Here is a 20,313-nt window from a genome sequence, read left to right as displayed (position 1 = left end):
GGTCCAAGCACAGATCCCTGCGGCACCCCACTGCTAACTATAGCCCATTTAGAGAATGTACCATTTATGACTACTCTTTGTTTCCTATCTCTTAGCCAATTCCTTACCCAGTTGCATATTGTGTCCCCTAGTCCTTGCTTCTGGAGCTTTAGTATAAGGCTATTATGTGGTACAGTATCAAATGCCTTTGCAAAGTCCAAATAAATCACATCAGCTGCATTACCAATATCCAGGTTTGAACTTACCCCCTCATAGAACCCCAACAGGTTGGTTAGACACGACTTATCTTTCATGAATCCATGCTGTCTGTCAGTTATCATATTATTTTCTGCAATATATTTTTGCATGTCATCCCTTAAAATGCCCTCAAAAACTTTGCATACTACTGATGTCAGGCTTACTGGACGGTAGTTGCCTGGATCTACCCTCTTACCTTTCTTAAATATCGGTACCACATCAGCAATCCTCCAATCCTGAGGCACCAACCCTGTTACAAGTGAGTCTAAAAAGATGAGATACAGCGGTCTGTCGATTACGGAGCTCAATTCCCTCAATATTCGTGGATGAATGCCATCTGGCCCTGGGGATTTGTCAATGTTTAATTTACTCAGACGTAGGCGTACTTCATCTTGTGTTAAATTAATTATATCGGGTGGTGGACTTTGATTTTTCACTTGTTGAATGATCCCTGGTACAGTCAGTTCCTTGGTGAATACAGATGAGAAATGCCTATTTAATATCTCAGTCTTTTGATTGTCCTCTATAACGAACTTGTTATTATATTTTAAGGGTCCGATACTATCCTTTGTTTTCCTTTTGGCATTAATGTATTTATAAAAGATTTTGGGATTTATTTTAATGTCATTGGCGATTTTTGTTTCAGTAGCTAGTTTTGCTTGTTTGATTTCTTTTTTGCATTGCCTATTGATATCTTTATACTCCTGCAATGCTATTTCTGTATTCTCAGCCTTTAAGATTTTAAACGCCCTTTGTTTTTGTTTTATTATACTTTGTACAGTCTTATTTATCCATAGTGGTTTCTTTTTATTCCTGGACATTTTATTACCAGAGGGTATACGTTTTTTACAGGACTCTAGTAGTATATCCTTAAACTTACCCCATTTATGTTCGGTATCCCCAGTTACCATGACTCTGTCCCAATCTACACATTTAAGCTCTTCCCTTAATTTGTTGAAATCAGCTTTCCTAAAATTCCAGGTTTTAGCATTCCCCCTTTGAAATGTTCTATTGAATATTACGTCGAAGCTTACCATATTATGATCGCTGGTGCCCAAGTGCTCCCGGACCTGTAGATCTGAAATTGTATCCGGTCTATTTGACAGGACCAGATCTAGCAAATTATCTCCCCTCGTCGGTTCACCTACCATCTGAGAGAGGTATTTGTCTTGACTGGTAGATAAGAACTTACAGCTTTTAGCACAACCAGAAGATTCTATGTCCCACTGTATGTCTGGATAGTTGAAATCCCCCATAATAAGAACCCGATTATTATTAGCTGCCTTTTCAATTTGTTCCAGCATTTCACCCTCTATTTGTTCAGGTATGTTTGGAGGCTTATAGCAAACTCCAATTAGCATTTTTCCATTATTCCCCTCCCCATGTACATTTACCCATACTGACTCTACATTGTTGCTGTTCCCCTCAATGTCATCATACAACACAGGTTTTAGGTTAGATTTAATAAATATACACACCCCACCACCTTTTTGGCCTTTCCTGTCCTTCCTAAATGTACTATAACCCTGTATGTTTGTCACCCAGTCATGGCTTTCATCCAGCCAGGTTTCCGTAATGCCCACCACATCATAATCCATGGTTGACATAAGAGTCTCCAATTCATTCATTTTGTTTGCAAGACTTCTTGCATTTGCCAGTAGACATTTAATCCTATTAACACCTTTATTACTCCTAGCCTCCCTACGTTCCTTGTATGTCCCATCCCCCCCTAATCCTTCATTGACCCCTACCGTTTCCCTGTCTCTATCTGCTCTATCTATCCCCTTATTTGCTCCACTACCCTCCCTCCCTCCCCGATCCTAGTTTAAAAGCTCCTCCATCCGTCTGACCATTTTCTCCCCCAGCACAGCTGCACCTTCCCCATTGAGGTGCAGCCCGTCCCTACCGTAGAGCCTGTAGCCGACTGAGAAGTCGGCCCAGTTCTCCATGAACCCGAACCCTTCCTTCCTGCACCAATTTCTAAGCCACATATTTATCTCCCTAAGCTCCCGCTGTCTTTCTAGTGACGCTCGTGGCACCGGTAGTATTTCTGAAAACACCACCTTGGAGGTCCTGGACTTCAGCTTCTCTCCTAGTTCCCTGTAATCATTTTTAAGGACCTTCCACCTGCCTCTAACTTTGTCATTAGTACCAATGTGCACCATGACCGCTGGGTTTTCCCCAGCCCCACCCAGCAATCTGTCTATCCGATCCACAATATGCCGAACCCGAGCACCCGGCAGACAACACACTGTTCGGCATTCACGGTCTCGGCGACAGATGACCCTGTCTGTCCGCCTAATTATAGAGTCCCCTACCACCAACATCTGTCTAGGCTTTGCTGCACTCCTATTTCCCACCTTCCTACAGCAGTTGTTTTCCTGGTTGCTAGGAGCAACATCCTGCTGTAGTGACCCTAGTCCTGGCCCTTCATTCCTAATATCAGTCAAACAGGCATATTTACTAGGTTGTGCCAGGTCAGGACTAGGCTCCCTGACACTTTTCCCCCTACCTCTTCTTCTAACTGTTACCCAGCTACCTACCTCTGGGTCCTGATCTTCCCCACTTCCACCCTCCTCCATATCACTGGCCCCAGCCAGAGAAAGCTCAGTGAGCTCTAAACTCCTCTCCAGGTTTGCAATGCCCCTTAGTGTTGCAAGCTGCTTATTTAGATTAGTTACCTTGGCTTCCAAATACGCAACATGCTTTCATCGAGTGCAGACATATTCACCCTCGAACGGCTGCTCAAGGCATGCACGGCTTTGGCATCTCCACAGTGTCCTCAGTAAAATAGCGCCGGAGATCGTGGTACGCGTGTGCGCTTATTCTGATGCCATTTTATTGAATACAGCGTCGCAATAGCAATGTGCATGTGCCATCAACAGCAGTATTGGCGGCAGTGGCACAATTTAAATGAAGAAAAGAAGGCAAGGCAGGCGAAGAAATCCTCACAGAGGACCTGACCCACAAAGTCCCGTCCCAATGCTCAAAACACTGCACAAATTACATCATATCTGAAGGTTTGAAGAAGAATTATTCCGCAATCAAGCCTCGGATTTCTGAACGAAAGGTATCATTTTAATTAGCATCCTGTGGTAAAAACCTGGTGGTTGGTTCCTTTTTAAGAACAATTTGTTTTGTTCGAACCACATAGGTTTTTTTGCCTGCTAAAAGAGTAACTTTATTAAAGTGCTGGTTTTCTTTATATATTTGGCCAAACACCGTATGTTTGACTGGTCCTCCATTCCTGTAATTGGAAATAGCTCCACAGAAGGAAGGCTTTTCACTTTCCACATACGAGCTTTGCTTGCCTTTTCAGCTAGGAATCTGTATGTATGTACTTGAAACCATGCTCTCCATTTACAATGACTGTGTTACAGTATATAAATATATGTCTGTTATAGTATATAAATAAGTGCATAGCCCACAAAACTTAAAAATGACATTATGTAAACCAGCTCTTAAAAGGAGTCTGCCACCAGGTTCTTTCCACCAAATCTGAGAGCAGAATAACGTAGGTGCATAGATCCTGAATCCAGCGATGTGTCACTTACTGGGCTGCTTAGTGTAGTTTTGATAAAATCACTATTAATAAGCGGTAGATTATCTCTACGGGACTACTTGGCGTGCTGCAGGTAGTCCAGCATATTCATGATCTCTGTATAATTGCTAGATCTGCAGCAGAGAAAACCATTGATTTTTATCAAAATGACAGCAAACAGCCCAGTAAGTGACACATCACTGGAATCAGGGGAGCAAAATCCTGGTGACTGATTCACTTTAACTTGGAAATTTTTCCGTTTTAACCAAGTCAGAGAAAAAAAGTTAATCACAAATTTTTTTTGTGCATAAGGTTGTTTATTATTTTGGAAGGTTTGTGATAGTTTTTGTAGCAAAAGGTGCCCCTTTTAAATATGTTAAGATATATTTTTTATAAGGGGAATAAATATGGTACTTTTGGGTTGTTAGGGGGTGAAATATAAGTTCCCCCATGACTTCTATTATACTCGGGTACTCGAGTCGCGCTTATCCGAGCATCCGACTGCTCTTCACCAGTACCGAGAACCCGAGCATGGTAGCGTATGCATCCGGAGTCTGTCACCCAATATTTAAGTGAAAAGGAGGACATGTGATTTGCTAAGCATTTCCCCCATGCTCGATAACCATGAAGAGAGAGATAACGGAACCCGAAAGGAAAGAACAAAGATACAGGTTGTGCATTTCACGCATCTCCACATTTAGTAAACCTCCTACAGATGCCTAAGGAGGAGAGATCTTCTTCCTTTCTTAGAGAACTATAGGTACAGGTTAAAAGACAAGGCGTACAGTGGGACATTTTTTAGATCTTCTGGACTTGGGTATCAATGTGATATAAGACATTAGTGTATAGAGTTTCATGACGTTTACATTTTTTTGTTTTGCTTGTATCTGTAGGAGCATTGCAGCATTGACTTTAATATCCCTTGCTACATTGATGAACTTTCCAAATCCTTTAAATGCCATGCAAATTTTGTGGATAAATATAATTATGGATGGTCCTCCTGCTCAAAGGTAAAGAACACTCGAAGGCACTACAGCTAATGTTCCTGTGCATGACGGGCCATATGAAGCTGCAAATTAAGACGCCTCACAGCAAGGCTACAAATCTAAGTATTGGAGAAAAGACACGCATGCAAGTTTCTCAATGCTGTATAATGCAAGACAGCGCTAACATGTGGCCCTTTTATCAAAGCGGTTTATGCCGTTTGATGAATGTAGAGCGTCTTTATAACATTAGTCAAGTCACCAAGTTGGTTTTGCCAACCCCAAATCTCCAAGATCGTTTCACCAGACTTTTGGTGCTAACCTTAAAATGACATTCAATAAGAAATAGTACAATTTTTACTATTTTCTATAAGGCCGCTTTCACACTGCGTTCCAATTTTCATTAAGTGGTACCGTCTGAGCGTCTGTCCGAACCCCTGCGAAACTGGTTTGGATGGGAGCCACAACGGGACCACTGAACGGAGATCGGAACGCAGTGTGACTGCGGCCAAAGTCTGAGTTAACACGGCTATACTGCGCCTTCCCCCACAAGTCCACTGCGGCCCCTGTCGCCAGGGCAGTGACATTGCTACTTCTAAGTAATATTGTATATTTTTTTTCCTGCCAATTATGTTATTATATGAAAAGAAAATAGGGGAACAACTTGCCATGTCTTTTATGACCCTGATTTTAGCATCACATGAAACACCTTTTCTTTGTCGCTCCATTGGGAGACCCAGACAATTGGGTGTATAGCTATTGCCTCCGGAGGCCACACAAAGTATTACACTTAAAAGTGTAAGGCCCCTCCCCTTCTGGCTATACACCCCCAGTGGGATCACTGGCTCACCAGTTTTGTGCTTTGTGCGAAGGAGGCAACACATCCACGCATAGCTCCACTTTTTAGTCAGCAGCAGCTGCTGACTATGTCGGATGGAAGAAAAGAGGACACATATAGTGTCCCCAGCATGCTCCCTTCTCACCCCACTGTGTCGGAGGTGTTTGTAAGGTTGAGGTACCCATTGCGGGTACGGCGGCAGGAGCCCACATGCTGATTCCTTCCCCATCCCTTTTTACAGGGCCCTGGGTGAAGTGGGATTTACCGGTCTCCAGGCACTGAGACCGTGCTCCATCTACAGCCCCTGGAGAAGATGCTGGATGGAGCGGAGTACATCAGGGACATGGCCCTGCTTCCTCAAGGTACTCTGTGTCCCCGTGCATTTGGCGCTCACACCGCAGCATGCTGGGTGTTGTAGTGCGCCAGGGGACATCAGCGCTGCGGCGCCTGTGCCATGGCCTCATTCAGCCTCGCTGAAGCAGGCTCATTTATGGGAACTGGTCGCGCCGGCCGCTGGGACTGCGGCGCGGCTGGCACTTGTAGTGCGCCGGGGACTTCAGCGCGGCCTGCGCTTTTACGGCGGCCGCGCTGATAACTAGAGTCCCCGGCTTTTGCGGCCTGCTTCCGTTCGTTCCCGCCCCCAGACCTGCCAGTCAGGAGAGGGGCGGGACGCTGGCCGCTTCCAGTAATCGGTCGCGCCGGCCGCTGGCAGCGGCGCGGCTGGCACTTGTGGTGCGCCGGGGACTTCAGCGCGGCCCGCGCTTTTACGGCGGCCGCGCTGATAACTAGAGTCCCCGGCTTTTGCGGCCTGCTTCCGTTCGTTCCCGCCCCCAGACCTGCCAGTCAGGAGAGGGGCGGGACGCTGGCCACTTTTATGAATCGGTCGCGCCGGCCGCTGGAACGGCGGCGCGGCTGGCACTTGTGGTGCGCCGGGGACTTCAGCGCGGCCCGCGCTTTTACGGCGGCCGCGCTGTTAACTCGAGTCCCCGGCTTCTGGGCCTAGTCTCCCTTCGTTACCGCCCACAGCCCTGACAGTCAGGGTAGGGGCGTGACGCTGCATAGAGCAGCGCTGAGAGCTGGAGTATGTTTTGCATACTCCACCCCTCTCACTGTGTGCACTGTGAATCCGGATTCCCGCACTTTCTCAGGCACGCCCACGGCTTCCTTCTCTACAAGGACGCTGGCAGCCATTAGTGCAGTTTCTGTACGATACAGAGACAAGTGTGGAAGACCCTGGCATTCTGATAGTCACACAATCGCTGTAACAGGCGTTAAGCAGCACCTGTGGTGCTAACCCCACTAGTGCAGAAGTGCACTTATAGATATGCTTGTACTATATACATTGCACACTTTGGTCGCACGTTGTATATACCCTCCTGGATTAGGCGGAGGAGTTATCAGCATATTCTCTGTGTAAAACAAAAGTGCAGAACCACATGTTTTTCTATACAGCTGGTACAGCATGTACGGCTATACGGCCGGCAGGTCACATAGACTCCCATTATATGCACTAATGGCCAGGGGATGAGGACGGTGTCTGCAGTATTTACTGACAGTTTTTCTGAGACTATGGCTATGATACTAGAAGCCTAGCAGTCCGGACATGTCTCTCACAATATGGGCACTGTTGAATCACTGATCCATGGCCCCCCTCAGTGTGAATAACTAACAGCTCCGGGAATGTCACACGCATCCCAGAGTCACGGCTCTGCAAGGACGTCAGTCCCAGACAGCCTAAGTGGGCTCGCTATCAGCGGCCTCGGTTTCTCAGGGTCCTAACAGAAGGACTCGCTGTGTAATGAGGCGGAAGTAGCGGCTCAGGATTCTGATCCTGAGACCGCTCTCAATCTGGATACACCTGATTGTGACGCCATAGTAAATAATCTTATAGCGTCCATCTATAGAATGTGGGTTATTTCTCACAGCTCCTCCAGTGGAGGAGTCAGCTTCACGTATTTTTCTGGACCACTCTGCCTTCAGAGAGGCAGTCCAGGAACACCACGCTTATCCAGATATGCGCTTCCCCAAACGGCTTAGGATACATGTTATCCCTGTCCCCTGACTTGGTCAAGCACTGGACCCAATGTCCCGAGCGGCATCCTCCAATCTCTAGGCTTGTAGCTAGATCCATAGTTGCAGTGGGAGATGGAACTGCAAAATCAAAGATGCTGCTGACAGACAGATGGATCTCTGGTCGAAAGCCATCTATGAGGCTGTCGGCGTTGGCTCCGGCATTCTCTCCCTTGGGGCACTCCAAGCTATTTCAGCTTGCCTTACACAGATTGATACGGTTACACGTACATCTGTGCCGCAGGTGGCATCCTTAACCTCTCAAATGTCTGCATTTGTTTCTTACGCGATTCAGGTTGTCCTGGACTCTGCGAACCGTGCGGCGGTAGCCTCCGCTACTCCGTGTTTTTAAGCAGAGCCTGGTCTACGCGTTAAGTGAATGGAAGGCAGATCTGCTTCCAAAAAAGGTTGCCTAACCAGTTGCCTTTTTCTGCTGACCGACTGTTTGGTGAGCGTTGGATGTAACCATTAAACAGTCCAGAGGTAAGGATTCATCCTTTCCTCAGCCCGGACACAACAAACCCCAACAGAGCAAGAGGCAGTCGGGGTTTTCGGCTTTTTCGAGGCTCGGGCAGGTCCCATTTTTCCTCGTCCAATGTGGACTCAAAAGGATTAGAGGAGCTAAGATTCTTAGCGGGCTCAGTCTCGCCCAAAAAAGCGACAGTCTGAAAACCCGCTTCCAAGGCGGCTTCCTCATGACTTGCGGCCTCGGTCGGTAGCAGGCTCTCCCGCCTTGGCGATATTTAGCTGCCATAGGTCAATGACACCTCCCGGCCGGGCCGCTGCTCTTCTGCAAACAGGGTGCACTCTATAGGCAGAAAGAGTGATGTCCCCCGTTCCTCTTCAGGAACAAGGTCACGGTTTACCCCAAATTCTTTGCGGTACCTATAACAACGGGCCGTTCCGTCCCGTTCTGGATCTAAAAATGCTCAGCAAGCTCGTGGACACCAGGCGGTTCCGGATGGAATCCCTCCGCCATGTCATCGCCTCAAGGTCCCAAGGATATTTCCTAGCATCGTTAGGCATCAAGGATGCTTATCCACACGTGCCGATTGATCCAGAGCACTAGCGTTTCTACGCTTCGTTATAGGAAACGAACACCTTCTGTTCGTAGCTCTACCTTCCGGCTAGCGACAGTCCAACTGGTCTTCGCCAAGGTCAGGGCAGCAGTAGTCACAGTCCTGCACTCTCAGGGTCACTCTGTGGTCCCGTATTTAGACGATCTACTTGTCAAGGCACTCTCTTAGGAAACATGCCAACTCTGCCCGAACGTTGCGCTGGAGACTCTCTAGAGTTTTGGGTGGATCATCAACTTTTTAAAGTCAGATCCGACCCCGACCCTATCGATAACATATCTAGGCATAGAGTTTCTTACTCTCTCAGCGATAGTGAAGCTGCCGCTAGACAAACAGCATTCCTACGGGCTGCAAGCTCTTCTTTAAGAACCAGTCGCACACATTGAGACGCCTCATGCACTTCCTACGTAAGATGGTAGCAATGGAGGCAGTTCCTTTCGCGCAGTTTTACTGCGTCCACTACAATGGGACATTCTCCGCCAATGGGTCAAGGAGTCGACGTCCCTCAACAGAGTCGTCGTTCTTTCTCAGGCGGCCAAGGAATCTCTACGGTGGTGGCTTCTTCTCACCTCTTGGTCAAAAAGAAGGTCCTTTCTATCCCCGTCCTGGGCGATAGTTACGACAGACGCGAGTCTATCAGGGTGGGGAGCAGTTTTTCTCCACTACAGCGCTCAGGGTACGTGGACTCAGCAAGGGTCCACTCTTCAGATCAATGTTCTTGACACAGAGCAGTGTATCTTGCCCTACAAACCTTCCAACAGCAATTGGAAAGCAAGCATATCCGACTTCAGTCGGACAGCTCCACAGCGGTGGCATACATCAACCACCAAGGAAGAACGCGCAACCGGCAAGCCTTCCAGGAAGTCCGGCAGGTTTGATGTGGGTGGATGACACGGCATCCACCATATCCACAATTCACATCCCAAGTGTGGAAACTAGGAAGCTGACTTTCTAAGTCGCTGAGGTGTGGCCGAAAGAGTATGGTCTCCTCACCCGGACGGGTTTCAGGAGATCTGGCGCCGCTGACAGAGGCCGGACGTCGATCTAATGGCGTCACGGCACAACAACAATGTGCCAGCTTCATGGCACGGTTTCACAATCATCGAGCTCTGGCGGCAAACGCCTTAGTTCAGCATTGGTCGCAGTTCCAGCTCCCTTAGGTGCCATCTCTGGCATTGTTGCCCAGAGTACTGCGCTAGATCAAGACCGACTGCGGCCGCGCCATCCTCGTCGCTACAAATTGGCCGAGGATGTTGTGGTACTCGGTTCTGTGGTGCCTCACGGTAGGCTAACCGGGGGCACTACCAGACCAATCAGACTGGCTGTCTCAAGGGCCATTCTTCCATTTGAATTCTACGGCTCTCAACCGGATGGTGTGGCATTGAGTCCTGGAACCTAGTGTCGTTAGGATTACCTCTGGACGTGGTTGCCACCATGAGACAGGCTAGCATACCAACGTCCGCCAAGATTGACCACAGGACGTGGAAGATGTTCTTATCTCGGTGCTCGGCGCAGGGTGTTTCTCCCTGGCCGGTTGCATCGTCTATGTTTCCTTCCTTCCTGCAATCTAGGTAGGAAAATGGGTTGTCGCTCAGTTCCCTTTAGGGACAAGTCTCAGCGCTATCTGTATTTTTTTCAGAAACGACGACTTCCTCAGGTACGCACGTTCCTACGGGGAGTTTGTCTTCTCAGCACTCCGTACAAGCGGCTGTTTGAGCCCTGAGATCTGAACAAGGTTCTAATTGCTCTCCAGATGCCGCCTTTCGAGCCTTTGAAGGATGTCTCCCTTCCCGTTTTTCACGGGAAGTGGCCTTCTACTAACGTTCTCGTCTCTTAGGAGAGTTTCCGAGCTAGCAACGCTCTTATACAAACTCTCTTCCTGGTCCTTCACCAGGACAGGGTAGTTCTGCGTCCGGTTCCGGAATTTCTCCCTAAGGTGGTATCCCATTTTCATATCAATCAGGATATCACCTCACCTTCTTTGTGTCCTCGTCCAGTCCATCAATTTCAGAAAGATTTGCATCTGTTGGTTCTGGTGAGAGCACTCAGGTTCTACTTCCCGCATGGCGCTCCTGCGCCACCCGGATGCACTCTTTGTCCTTGTCGCTGGTCGGCGTAAACAGTCGCAAGCTTCCAGATCCACCCTTGCTCGGGGGATCGAGGAACCAATTCTTGAAACCTACAGTTCTACTGGGCTTCTGGTTCTCTCAAGGCCGAAGGCCCATTCTACCAGAGCCGTGGGTGCATCCTGGGCATTACGGCACCAGGCTACGGCTCAGCAGGTGTGTCAGGCACCCACCTGGTCGAGTCTACTTACTTTTACCAAGCATTATCAGATGCATACCTACGCTTCGGCAGACGCCAGCCTAGGTAGATAAGTCATTCAGGCGGCGGTTGGCCACCTGTAGGAGAGGGCCGTTTGACGGCCCTATCATGAGGTATTCTTTTACCCACCCAGGGATTGCTTTTGGACATCCCAATTGTCTGGGTCTCCCAATGGAGCGACAAAGAAGAAGGGAATTTTGTTTACTTACCGTAAATTCCTTTTCTTCTAGCTCCAATTGGGAGACCCAGCACCCGCCCTGTTTTCTCGGGGTTTTTCTGTTTTTTCGGGTACACATGTTGTTCATGTGGTATGGTTCAGTTCTCCGATGTTTCCTCGGATTGAATTGGTCTTTAAACCAGTTATTGGCTTTCCTCCTTCTTGCTTTGGCACTAAAACTGGTGAGCCAGTGATCCCACTGGGGGTGTATAGCCAGAAGGGGAGGGGCCTTACACTTTTAAGTGTAATACTTTGTGTGGCCTCCGGAGGCAATAGCTATACACCCAATTGTCTGGGTCTCCCAATTGGAGCTAGAAGAAAAGGAATTTACGGTAAGTAAACAAAATTCCCTTCTTTTAAATTTTGTAAAACCAGTGGCAGAATTGCTGTTTTTTACCATCTTACAAAAGGACATACAAAGCCTTCAGTTGTATTTAGTCTAAATAATACTAAGGTCAACTCGGTCCGTATAAACCAGCTCTCACAGCTATCTACAGATACAGTTATATTCTGCTAATAAATAATTTTGTGCCACATTTCCTTAAAGTTATTATTGTACCAAATTATAAATAGACCTGAAATAATAAATTTTATACAACCTTTGGTAATCATGCTGACCTGTGGAATAGTTAATGTCCTATGCACTACGAAGTGAATGCTGTAAAACAAGTATCCAAAAAACCCACAAAATGCTCAGTCATAAAAGCTAGTCAATAAATGATATATAAACCCCAAAATGGGGCCATTAAAATGCAATTTGTGCTGCAAAACATGTCCTCCTAAAGCTACAGGAACGTAACACCAAAATGTTATAGCTGCCGTATTACATTGATAAATTGCTAGACCTATAAAGGGATTTTCCCCACAAACAAAGTTGATTTTAGTCAGTAGATCTTGGATAACTTCCACAATTGGATGTGTTTTTTTTTTTTTTTAAAAAAAAAAAAATATTCCTGTGCCAAGATAATCTTATACATGTGCCCCTGCTATGTACTGTGTAATGGATGTGTCTGACTGTACAGGAACATGGTCTGATCATACCACATCTCCTTTGCAGGAGATAAGAAAAACAAGCATACAGACATTACATCACGGGATCACAAATTATTCTTTCTATGAGGCAAAATATTTTTTTAAAAACTGGCAGGGAAATGTTTTACCTCACAAAAAGAATCAGCTATGATCTCGCACTATAATGTCTGTATACTTTATTTCTTCCTCCCCTGTCTAGGAGCTGTGGTATGATCAAACCATGTCCCTGTACGGTCAGACGGTCAGACAGTCAGACGCAGCCATTACACAGTACATAGCAGGGGCACATACGTATATAAGATTATCTCAACACAGGAAAAAAAAAATTATTTTTTTTTTTTGTTAAACACATCCAATTGTGGATAGTACTATTATTCCAAGATCCATTTTTTTAAAAGGTACTTTAAAACTAACTTCAGCACCGTTGTTGTTTTTAACTTATTTTAATTTGTTTTTTAATTTTAGTCTTGGAGTGGAGCCAGTGGATAAAGATGTTATACGAAAGCCACCAAGAAACCTGAAAGATAGCATTCTCACCAAGAACCTAATTATCAAAATTCTTATTTCTTCTATCATCATAGTATGTGGCACCCTGTTTGTTTTCTGGAGGGAGGTATGTAGTGCATCTTATGTATCAATCTACTTATAACCTTAGGATAAGCCATCAATATCTGAGCAAAACAATTATCAAATCTCTGTTGTGATAGAAAGGATGATGGCTAGACAACTCGATCAGAGCATCTCCTCACCTGTAGGTCTCAGGGGTGTTCTTGATGTGCAGTGGCTAACACCATCAAAAGTGGCCCAAGAAAGGACACCTCGTAAACCAATGCCATGCATGCCCAAGACAAACTTTGCATTTGCAGAACAGAGTTCAGTCATTCTGTGTGATCCTACTAAAAGGTTACTGTAGCGCAGGCTGAAATCTTAACACAGCCATTGATGAAGAATAACAAAATGGGATGCATTAACAACCTGATCATTAGAAATGGAGTTATGGAAGAAGGTGGTCTGGTCTGAGGAATAATTACTATCATGTGGATGGCTGAGTGCATGCGTGTCTACTCCATGGAGATCAGATGGAAGCAGCATGTACTAAGAGAGGAAAACAGCAGAGGCAGTGATGGTGCGGACAATGTTGTGCTGAGAAATATTGATCCTGGCATTTCTGTGGCTGTTACTATAACATGTACCACCTACTTAAAGTGTTTGTGCAAGAAGAGCTGTAATCCCCACAGGATGTGGGATGACGTCCTAATTTCTTGGGACTGCACTGCGATTCTGAGGACGGGGTTTTGAAGAGTCCCAGCTGAATGGAGCAATGATTGAGCATGCACGCCACTGCTCCATTTATTCTTATTTTGATGGCCAGAAACAGAGTGCTGCTCCTATTAAGAAGTTATGGAAAGTAAGTGCACATGCTCAACCTCCCTTCCATTCAGATGGGATTGGTCGGGATCCCAGCAGTCAGATCCTAAGCAATCAGGAGGTTCTTCATCTTATTTGAAGGGGATAACTTCTCATCTTGGTATAAACCCTTTAAAGGGGGTTGTACAGGACTTTTATAATTACCTATCCTAGGGATAGGCAATCAATATCTGTTCCAGGTGGGTGCGATACCTGGCATCCCTGTCTCGAGTGCCATCGATTGATGTACATGCTCATTTGCAGAGCTCTTCTGCTTCAACAGTGGCCGTGGTTGGGTAGTGCGTATCTGCGTCCTATTGATCTGCATAGGGGTGGATATGCAGTACACAGCCGTGGTTACATAAAGCTAACTGAGCTGTGCTTGTGCAGCTGTATGAATGTGCACTTCTGCTGGCACCCGGAAGAGCTGATGGTGAAGGGTGTTGCATCTCCATTGATCAATCAATGTAAAAATCCTGCTGGACAGCCCCTTTTATAATGTATATATTACTTTTGTTTGTCAAAGAAAAAAATACAGCTCTTTACTCATTCATTAGAATGCTCCCGTTCTGGCAGATTTCGGTTATGACGTCACCTGCCTCACTCCACTGACTAATGTGGAAGTCAGCTTGGCAGAAATAGCCCTATAAGAAATATTTTTTGGGCAGGTCCTTAAAGGGAACCAATCACCAGGATTTTCATATATAAGCTAAAGCCAGTGCTATACTGGCACTATCAGGCTGCTTATACCTGTAGTAGTCAGCTCGGATGTTTAGGCTTTCAAATCCAAGAAAGTGAAGTTTAAAAAAATCATCAGCTTGTTGATTGGAATTTGCAACTGAGCAGATAACTGGGTGGGTATTCATATGGAATCCCGCCCCCCTGCCTGTTCCTCCCTCTCTGTTCACTATGGTATTACACAAACGATTCACTTTGCTTAAGGACCTGTGGTGAGGTCATGCCCATGTGACCAGAAGGGACGGGGCCTCAGCCAACAAAGCTGGATACCAGATCACATGGGTATGACCTCACCACAGGTCCTTAAGCAAAGTGAATCGTTTGTATAATACCATAGTGAACAGAGAGGGAGGAACAACGGGCAGGGGGCAGGATTCCAGATGAATACCAACCCAGTTATCTGCTCAGTTGCAAATGCCAATCAAGAAGCTGCTGATTTTTTTAAAGTTTACTTTCTTGGATTTGAAAACCTAAACATCCGAGCTGACCACTAATGGTATGTAGATAAGCAGCCTGATAGTGCCAGTATAGCACTGGCTTTAGGTTATATACGAAAATCCTGGTGATTGGTTCCCTTTAAAGAATGTATATTCTCAAGACACTGCGTCCAAATCCCGTGTGTGAAAGTGAAGCAAAATGTATCCTGTGATTATACAGTGACTGGGCTTTGCATCCAATATTCAACAGTTGTATCAGTTCAGTTACCTGTTCACACCCGGGGGTCTTAGCTGGGCAGGGGCCAGATGGTGTTAGAGTGGTAGCTCTGTTTTCATTTCCAAATGTTCCATCAGTACATTGACAACATGTAACACAAAAACCTAATTTAAATAGGTCATTTTCTGATTAAACATTCCCTTTTGAAGGGTTAATTCTGCATCTTGTCACCCTAATGATCTGTCGATAGCGCAAAAATAAGTATTGACATAAAATAAAATCGTATTTAGTTACCCTGTAATGAGTATGCAAAGACAAGTGCAGCTTTAAAAGGTTTTGTAATGTCTGCTCTGGTTTTATTTTTCAGCTGCGGGATAATGTCATTACTCCACGAGACACCACAATGACCTTCACATGCTTTGTGTTTTTTGACATGTTCAATGCTTTAAGCTCCAGATCACAGGTTAGTGAAATGAATTTTAATGATGTAAGGGACACAATGTAATATTCCTTTAGCAAGATAATTTGGGTAATTATTAGTAAATGGATGAGGACGGCTGAGCTGCAGTACCACAGGCCCGTGTGTTTGCCATGGGAAAGGTTTCGTGGAAGATCAATAATATTATAATGCACATCAATGACTGCATAAGTATAAAAAGTCATATATACCAGTAAAAACTACATCTTCTCTAGCAATAATCAACCACTAACTAGGCCCAACTAATAGAAAAATATACAAAGAAATTATGGCTCTCAGAAATGTCTAAAAATGGAAATATTGCTGTGGGGGTGGAGGGGGGGAACAAACTGATATACCAATATATAATATACTTTATTTATATATTATCTTTATTCTGTAGGTTAGTATGATTTAACAAGCCATCTTTACTGCACCAGTGAATGTCATAAGTTTAATCTTTGCAAAAATGGTGGCTTTTTCTTTTGTCAACCCTCCCCTCCCCCTCCACCACCACCCCTCACAACAAAAAATGTCCTCATTTTTTTAGTACATTTATTGGCAGTATTCCAAACCCACAGACCGTCATGCAAAAAACAAACCCTCAAACGGCTACGTTAAGGAAAAAGAAACTTAAGGCGCTTGGAAGAAGGGGGTGAAAAAAAAAAAATTGGTTGCTAGAGGAAGGGGTTAACAGCGTATATTAAAAGTTAAAGCACAATTTCCAGATCAAAAGTTTTCAGTTTCTAAGATATGGCATACCGATCTGTTACAGACATTTTCTGCAGATTACAACAATTGCGTGTTTCAATATTTTTATTACATAAGAGTGTTTGAAATTCTATGACTTATGTAAATATATCCAAAAGTAGATAAGTAATCATAAATATGTTTAACCATTGAAATTTAAGGGGGAGGAGGATATTGGAAGGGAGGGAGGAAAAATAAGGAAATTGGCTTTTTTTGGGGGAATTTTGGAAATGTATAGGGAAAACCACAGGAGGAGGGAAATGGGAGAACATACAGGATTAAACTATTTACAAAAATCGTATCGGACTAGTGAATATTGTAGACTTGCAGATGTTGACACCCATAACATTTGCTATAATTTACATCATTATTTGACTGTGTGAAGACATATTTAAATTGTGTAACAAGCAAAGAATGAAAAAGAGAAGAGAGAAAAATAAAGATATAAAAAAAGAAAAAAGGGGGGAAGGGGTTCATTCAATTTACGTTGAGGCATTACTGATGTTTGTAGGCCATAGACTCCATCTTTTGTAGTATGAACTGAAAAGATTATTGTATATTGCATACTTTCTCTCATATTCTTGGTGTGTATTAATGAGCTTAATTATTTCCGAGGTGGTGGGAATAACACCAATTGCATTACAATGGATGTAATCCACACAACGCATGAACATTTCAATGCAGAATTTTAGGCTGGAGCTAGGGGTGGTTTTTATATTGTGAAAAAAAACTCACCCTAAAATAACTTTAAAAAAAAAAAAAAACACAAGTAAAAACAAAACCCGACACATTGACCCTCTCCTGTGGATCCATAATGTAATCTACAGATTGAATCTTGAAAAACAGAACTATTTAAAGAAGTAATTGCAACATTTATATCAGGAGTCAGTTTGGTTACACAGAAAATGGCTTTATAATGTTGATGTTGGCCTTATCGGTTTTAGTATTTTTAAGTTATTTATTTTTTTATATTACAGACCAAGTCTGTTTTTGAGATTGGCCTGTGTAGTAACAAAATGTTCTGCTACGCTGTCCTGGGATCCATCATGGGGCAGTTACTCGTCATTTATTTCCCCCCTCTACAGAAAGTTTTTCAGACAGAAAGTCTCAGCATTCAAGGTAAGTAATCAACTCAAACTATAACATGGCTATAAGGAAAATACTGCAAGGGCCATATCGAAAATCTTTCTTGAAAATAACTAGTTGAAGGGGTTGTCCAGGTTTGACATGAAAGTGTACAGTCTTGTGAATATAATCATATCATGCATATTGTGCACTGTCAGGGTTCTCAGGTGCCGGGAGAAAGGAAAATCGCAGTATAAAAAAAAAAATAGAGATGTTTTAGGGGTGACTCAATGACTGTAGTTCCACACAAGTATGTGATATTCAGACTAGACGTGCACAGCCTTGCGCAATATAAGTGATTTTGAGTGAGGCCATGCACATCCAGTAGGAATGTGGCCGGAAGTATGGATAATTCATACTTGCGGTCACGTGAATGCCTGGTCTCACCACCAGCACTTAAGAATCCTGATCGCGTGCATTGTGATGATTTAAAAGTCTGAACTTGCATAAAGTGAGTGCAGACTTTTGTGCCAAATCTGGACAACCCCTTTTACAAAACATTCACAAGTTCCATTTTCTTCCCTTTTTTAGCTCAAATGAAAAATTGTATTTTGGAAAGGAGAAACATACCCTGAAGTATTGTTTCATCTCTGCTTTGTTCTAGAGTCCAACCATCGTTTTGACTTCAACACAGATTGGCTTGGGGGAAGGGCCTTAAATGTAATTTTAGGATAAGATTGATACTCTCTATAGTTATATTCATTTTCTTCCAAAAAAAAGACACCAGTGTTCAAGCAAATTTAGACATTTTAGGCTGCATTCAGATGACTGTGGCTCTCCTGATCCGAGCATGACCACCTCATATTTCTATGCAGCGGTCACGCTCTAGTTGGGAAACGTGGCCAGTCAGACCATTGTGGTCCGATTTTATATGGTCGTCTGAATATACCCTTACTGTGAGGGCAATTTTCACATTTTGGCGTATACAAATAAATCTAAATTAATAAAACTTCCCCAATATATTATTGGTAGACACCTGGCAGATTGTGAACATGCCACTTGGCTCTTTACAGTCATGGTTGTCTTCATGCATTAAAATTGTAAAATTTAGTTCAAGGTATGTTTGAAAAGTCCAGATTTTAGCTCGGAATTCTTTTTTAGAATGTGTTATATACACATCCTAAAAATGGATATGACAATTAGTAGTCCACAGATGTGACAATAAGTAGGTGACCCTCTACAGTCCCTCAGGGGCTGTACATGGGAGGAGACAATGGTATTCATTAATTGGAGTCTTTCCATCTGGGTTATGCTCACTTGTCAGTTTTTTTTGTTGTTTTTTTTTTTTTGTTTTTTTACCAATCTCTGTTTGTATATTCATGAAAATACACAAAAGTGATGGATTTAGAATTAGCTGTATTTAATATCCTCTTATTTTGTTTTCCAGACCTCCTGTTCTTGATAGGACTTACATCTTCTGTATGTGTTGTGTCTGAAATCATTAAGAAAGTGGAACGCAGCCAAGAAGGGCTCCAGAAACGCAAAGGATCGCCGTCTTCTTTGTTCCTTGATGTATGATGCATATTGCATTGTTTTAAAGTGCTAATGGAGACGTATGGCTTCAATTCAGAGGATTTCCATGATGGATTGACAGTGGCAGGACAAGGGTATAGCCCTCGGAGGCGACATATGCAGCAGGGTGCTTCTAACAAGTGTAACTTAAGTTTTTGGAACCATTTTAAGTATTGACAAGGTCTTCTGATGTTCTCCATAAGTGACTTCTCAAAGGAAAAAAAACAAACAAAAAAAATCATTGTGTTTTGTTTCTGCCTTTTCTCTCCACCAAAATGTAGGTTTGAGGGTTTTGTAAAGTTAATGGTTTTCTTCTGTAGTTGAATATTCTTTTTATATAAATATGTACATAATTCTATAATTCTATTCCGCTTCTTGGTGGGTTTTTATTACAAAACTATGTTTTTCTAATGTTTAGAACGCTGTTGGAGTGAAAGGCACAGGACGTGCCATGCTTCCCATGATCATATTTATTTTCTGGATTATGCCATTAACCTGATTTCAGATATTTGATGTTGCCCTCATACAGCTGCACAGTACCACAAGCTTTTTCCACTGTAATTTTATTTTAACGTTTCTTCAATGAGTTGCCCATATTTGAGTGGTAGCGGGCAAAAACTAATCAGGGTGCCCATTATTGCTGCCGGACACCCAGGATTACTGTAGTAATACAACTGTTAAGGGTCAGGTCTAATTGCTTTACTGGTATATTGTTTTACTGTCTGGTTTAGTCCTTATTTTATTTCCCGATGTTTGCAAAGCTCTAGTTGTACTATATCTTGGTTACTGTTCTTCTGCACTATTTGTTTAATCATATTGTATCTCACCCGGCTGATGCCCATAAATTTTGAACTTTCGTAAAAAAATATTGCCTTCATGGTTATTTATTACTTTAAAAAGGTCACGAAGATACTTATGTTTGGATTCCGTTTTTTAATAAAATGCTAAAAGAAATGAAAAGTATGCATGTGGTTTAAAATAACCAACTAACATGGTATAGGTACTTTGGCCCCAGCTCATCATAACCCTTGTGCCCATTTATCTGTTTTTGTGTTTTTCAACATTTTTTTGTTTGCAACTAATTCATTAGTGTTTGCCCTTTTTTTTTCTGAAGTCTATTTTATATGTGCTCAACCATTTTGTGTGTGCCCCCCCCCACCCCCGCTCATTGAGGGCAAAGTTTATAAATTCTAGATTTTTTTTTCTTTATCTGACTCAATTGCCATTTTTATAAAGTTGCAGATTTTGGAGCTACTCCAGTCTTCCCATGGAGTGATTTTATACACTTAAATTATCTCACTTGTTTTGCAACATTTTGAAACATTTTTGAAACATTTTGTTAAAAAGGTGG

At 43.6% G+C, this 20,313-nt stretch overlaps 1 protein-coding gene across 1 annotated transcript in view; it reads left to right on the top strand.

Moving 5' to 3' along the window:
• Window positions 1-19,328, top strand: part of ATP2C1 (ATPase secretory pathway Ca2+ transporting 1) — a 183,836-nt gene extending 164,508 nt beyond the window's left edge. The window contains exons 23-27 of the mRNA XM_075316144.1: window positions 4,672-4,788; window positions 12,785-12,932; window positions 15,486-15,581; window positions 17,303-17,444; window positions 18,838-19,328. Of these exons, the coding sequence (XP_075172259.1) occupies window positions 4,672-4,788; window positions 12,785-12,932; window positions 15,486-15,581; window positions 17,303-17,444; window positions 18,838-18,968 (634 nt within the window). The 3' untranslated portion in view covers window positions 18,969-19,328. The remainder of the gene's footprint in view (window positions 1-4,671; window positions 4,789-12,784; window positions 12,933-15,485; window positions 15,582-17,302; window positions 17,445-18,837) is intronic.
• The last annotated feature ends 985 nt before the right edge of the window (window positions 19,329-20,313 follow it).

Source organism: Anomaloglossus baeobatrachus, chromosome 6 (genome assembly GCF_048569485.1).
Source record: "Anomaloglossus baeobatrachus isolate aAnoBae1 chromosome 6, aAnoBae1.hap1, whole genome shotgun sequence".
In the NCBI taxonomy this organism is placed as follows: domain Eukaryota; kingdom Metazoa; phylum Chordata; class Amphibia; order Anura; family Aromobatidae; genus Anomaloglossus; species Anomaloglossus baeobatrachus.
Note: the sequence above shows the minus strand (reverse complement) of the source record. Positions and strands in the feature narration are given on the sequence as shown.